At 39.3% G+C, this 4,751-nt stretch overlaps 1 protein-coding gene across 1 annotated transcript; it reads right to left on the bottom strand.

Moving 5' to 3' along the window:
* Positions 1-3,833: 3,833 nt before the first annotated feature.
* On the bottom strand, positions 3,834-4,751 carry LOC125281334 (olfactory receptor 9G1-like). The gene has a single exon (XM_048214442.1). The coding sequence runs from the start codon at positions 4,749-4,751 to the stop codon at positions 3,834-3,836; it is 918 nt and encodes a 305-aa protein (XP_048070399.1).

Below are 4,751 nucleotides of genomic sequence, written 5' to 3'. Positions count from 1 at the left end.
GTCCATGCTCAAATGGCCCTTGTACAAATGGCTGGAGCAGCTGAAATGGGCTCAACAACATGGTTTTCTTCACCAAGACTAATTTCACTGCTTCCACTGTTAGGCATCCCAAATGCCAACAATAGAGACACAACTGTGCCTCTGATATGCCATCATTTTCCAGAAGGATTGGTGAACCACTTGGGTAGCAGGGTGATTAGATTATACTGCTTTATTTTTTTAAAGATTTTATTTATTTATTTGACAGAGAGAGAGACAGCCAGTGAGAGAGGGAACACAATCAGGGGGAGTGGGAGAGGAAGAAGCAGGCTCTCAGCGGAGGAGCCTGATGTGGGGCTCGATCCCAGAACGCCGGGATCGCGCCCTGAACCAAAGGCAGACGCTTAAGGACTGAGCCACCCAGGCGCCCCGTACACTACTTTTTACTAATCTAAAATTACAGAGCTAATGACTCTCTTTCCAGGAATAACCACATTTTGGGAGATTTATTTGATTTACATATCCATTTGCCTACCACTCTGTCTTGCCAGCACCTACAGATGTAGACGTACATCATGCCTTTTTCATGAACATGGTATCCCACCAAACATCACCTCTACCAAGAAATACATGAGATGGCAAAGGAATAGTAACTAGCTCCTCCAAACCACAGAAATAATTGGTTTTACTTTTTGCCCTATCATTCAGAAGTGATTGGCCTGATCAAATCATGGAAGGGCTTTATGAAAGCTCAGTCACGGTTGTTGAGGTGTCCTCTAAGTAGGCTGCATGCTTGAAAACAGCTGCCAATGCAAGGCTCCATTTCCCTTAGGGGAAATGTATATGTCTATGAGCCAGGAGGACGAGGTTGGCATGGAGCTTGTAGTGGCAGGAAAGTGAGCCTTCAAAGCTCCAAGTACAGGGAGTATAATTGTGCAAAGGTCCTAGCTGCTGATTTTTGAAATACATTTCCCCATTTGTGTCACAGTCATGCTTCCCACAGACTGCTCCCAGCTAATGACTGAGCACAGCAGGGATACCAAGGCAGGACCATGCTTCTTAGGCACTGGATTGGTGGCTAATTTTAACTCAAGTACCTACCTTGTGGAACCTACCAGAAACTGAACAATGGTGCAGGATGCTTTTGCCCATCCTTCCTTCCCTCTCTTCTTCACTTGTGCTCAGACTTGCCTCATGATTTAGTGGCACTTCTTGCTTCTTCTGGCTCCCTCTCCATTTTCTCTTACAGAGACACAACCGTTTCCCCTAATAAAATCCTTGCACTTTTAATTGCACCTTAGTGTCTTCTTCTTGGAGGACCCTGACTACTACAGCCTCTTTACTATTACATCAAATAGCCCACGAGAACATAATTTCCCTACCCATAAACTTATACTCAGCTTATTTGGAGTCAATGTGCACAAGGTTGGAATGTTCCAAATGAAAACCCCCAATGCTCTGATTAATTGGGATCTGGGCCATACTCTCTCTCTGTTGGGCTCCTCATGCATTGATCGAACAGGGGTCACTCCTGTGGGTGGGGTGATTGACCTCAATCACCAGGGAGAAATTAGTTAGTGCTACAAAATGAGATCAAGAAGAATTATGTTTGGAACCCAGGGGATTGAGCGCTATACTTCACAGTATCCCTTTGGCCTATTCTTTGAAAGGGAAAGTACTGCAACCAAATAAAAACAAGATGATCAAAGACTCAGACCTAATACTAAGAAAATATGGACTCCTTACCGGGTAATTCTGATCTGAGGTGTTGAGAAAGAATGAATGATCCAGAGTTACCCAAGAAGCAGACAGAGGGTGGACATTTAAAAAATGTTTAATTTAGTAAAACTTAAATATACAAATACTACAACTTAGAAAAGAACTTTCTTTCAAACTTCAATCTTCATTTGTGATTTGAGCCGTTCAATTCCCTTAGGACTTTATAATGTAATGAATTACAAGTTAATCAGGGAGATTCTGTTCAATGCTGCACAACAAACCTGGAAGTGAAGGAAGTGTTCCCAACTGTGATTAAAAAACTTACTGCCAATCTCACAACTTAAATGTATTCTAAACGTTTTCTAAAACATCAGTGCCAAAGGTTTAATTACATTTGTGTTATGTACTTACTTATTTTTACATCTTCTAAGATTATTCTTAGCTATAATTTATCTTCTTACTAAGGTCTTAGTAAGTTATTTAGACTTGACTCTGGAGTTGAGATAACTTTTCCTTACACAACGTAATATGCCTCCATACTTTGGACAATGAAAGTTACAGTATCTGTGTAGACATTCATAATTATTTGGACTAGGATTTGATTGCTCTTCCTAAAAGAATTGAAATAGCAGTTTCCAATAAGCAGTTTGAGCATCTCTATTGTGGTAAAAATCAGTATTTATGATATTAGGATGTCTTAAGAAGGTTATTACACCAGTGTTACTTTTTGTAACTGATGTTTCCCTCTGGCATGATCTATTTTATATTTTCACTTAAGCAACATTAAACATATGATTTTCTGCCAATGTGGAACACCAATTAGATCTGTTCATATTACTTAAAAATAGTATGTTTTATTGGAATTTTACTATTATTCGTGGGAAATACAGATCTTTTAGAAAACGGGAGTCTGAGTTGGCATGAATAGAACCTTTTTAGAAGATTGTTTAAATCAAATATTTTGGAGTTCCACTGTTGTGTTCTGTCTCTATTGGGGTACTATGTTTTACAACTAATACTGATTACATATCTTCAATTTACTTTATGGTTTAATGTGTATTATTGCTGGTGTTGATGAATCTTTCCCACTCTGCGTGGAGCTCCTACATTTGGGAGACTACTTGCCTGAATTTCACTTTCTTGTCATGTTTGTTTGTTAGTTTACTATTGCTTTTACCAGTAAAACATATTCATGTTTTATTGATATAAATTATATTTTCATTGCCTCACTTTTAAAAATCAAAACTAAATGCAACTCCTCATACTTACACTTTTGTTGTATCACCACCTGTGTGTATCACCTATACGGATTTTCCTCTTTTGAGGAATGGGTAGTCATAGACTTTAATGTCTCAAGTTGCTTCATCTCTGTAGTTATTATTCTTTATCCTAACAATTGTGTTTTGATGCTCAGATTGTCAGAATTTGGATGTAGAAGACCTTGCAAGTTCACCCTTGTAAAATAAAGGAGGAACTCGGGGAGTTACAGTGATTTTCAAAAATCATATCTAAGGAAACCTGACTCCTTTTTCCTTAACTGGGGACATATGTAAGAAAAAGAGATTGGAGAGAGCATGCGTGCCCAGTCTAGTTGTACCAAGTTCTTTCATGGGTTACTGTGGGTCTTTGTGATAATGCTTCTGGGGACAAAAAGTGTCTATAAATATGCTTTAAGATACTGTTAAGGGAATAGGAAATGATAATTTCAAAAAATTATTTTAATAAGAACACACTAAAAATTAACCAATTTGTTCAGTCAAAATTAACTCACCCATAAAGATACCATAGTGTATTCGTCAATCAGAAATAAATACTCTCATGCTGGAGGAGTGGGCTGTTCTGTCACATTATGAAGGTAGAGGAGAGTGTTTCGTTTTAAGCTTTTCATTTGTTTTTAATCTAGAGTAACATGAAGTTCAATACAAATTTTTAAATTTTATATTTAAATTCTATCTCCTAAATTGCTCTAATCTTTTCCTGCATATCTTAACTTGTCATATATCAAGAGTGCAAATTCTGTAGCTTTCATTAAAAGAATTCTTAATCGTGATGAGATGCAATGATAGCCCTTTTTGAAATAAAATAACTTGATCAAAAAATGTCATTGTATCTCCCTAGAAGGAGAGAACCTAGATTTATTTAATGAGTTTATTCAGAGCCTCTTTCACATCCTTATTCCTCAGGCTATAGATCATGGGATTCAACATGGGGAACACCACAGTGTAAAAGGTAGAAACTATTTTATCCGTGTCCAAAGAATAGCTAGATCGGGGACGAGCGTAGATGTAGAGAATGGAGCCATAGTACAAGGTGACAGAGACCAGGTGGGAGGAACACGTGGAGAAGGCTTTGAGGCGGCCCTGGGTGGAACGGATCCTCAAGATGGTGGCAATGATGAACAGGTAGGAGGCCAGGATGAGCACAGAGGGGGTGATGACATTGGAGGCCAGGATGATGTACAGCACAGTCTGATAGCCATCTTTCTTGCCACAAGCCAACTTCACCAAGGGAAGCAAATCACAGAAAAAGTCATCAATGACATTGCCACTACAGAAGTTCAAGGCAAAAGTTCTCTTGGTGATGATGGAAGCGTTAATAAAGCCACCAAGGTAGGAGGATGTTACCAAAAATGCACATAGCTTTATAGACATAGCCTGAGAATAGAGCAGTGGCTTTGAGATGGCCACGTAGCGGTCATAAGCCATGGCGGCCAACAGGTAACACTCGCTGTATGTCAGTCCAGCAGAGAAGAAGAACTGACATACACAGCCAGCAAAGGAGATGCTTTTGTCTTCAGAGATGCAGGTCACCAGGATCTTTGGGGTGTAGACAGAAGAATACCAGAGATCCAGAAAAGACAGATTCTCAATAAAGAAATACATGGGTGTGTGCAGTCGGGAGTCATTAGAGATCAACACCATGAGGGTGGTATTTCCTACCACAGTCAGAGAGTACACAACAAGAAATACTACAAACAGGACCAGTTGCATTACTGTGTCCATTGTGAAGCCCACCAGGATGAACTCAGTCACTGTATGATTGTTTCTCTCCAT

The sequence above is a fragment of the Ursus arctos genome, unplaced genomic scaffold (genome assembly GCF_023065955.2).
Source record: "Ursus arctos isolate Adak ecotype North America unplaced genomic scaffold, UrsArc2.0 scaffold_23, whole genome shotgun sequence".
Taxonomy (NCBI): Eukaryota; Metazoa; Chordata; class Mammalia; order Carnivora; family Ursidae; genus Ursus; species Ursus arctos.
Note: the sequence above shows the minus strand (reverse complement) of the source record. Positions and strands in the feature narration are given on the sequence as shown.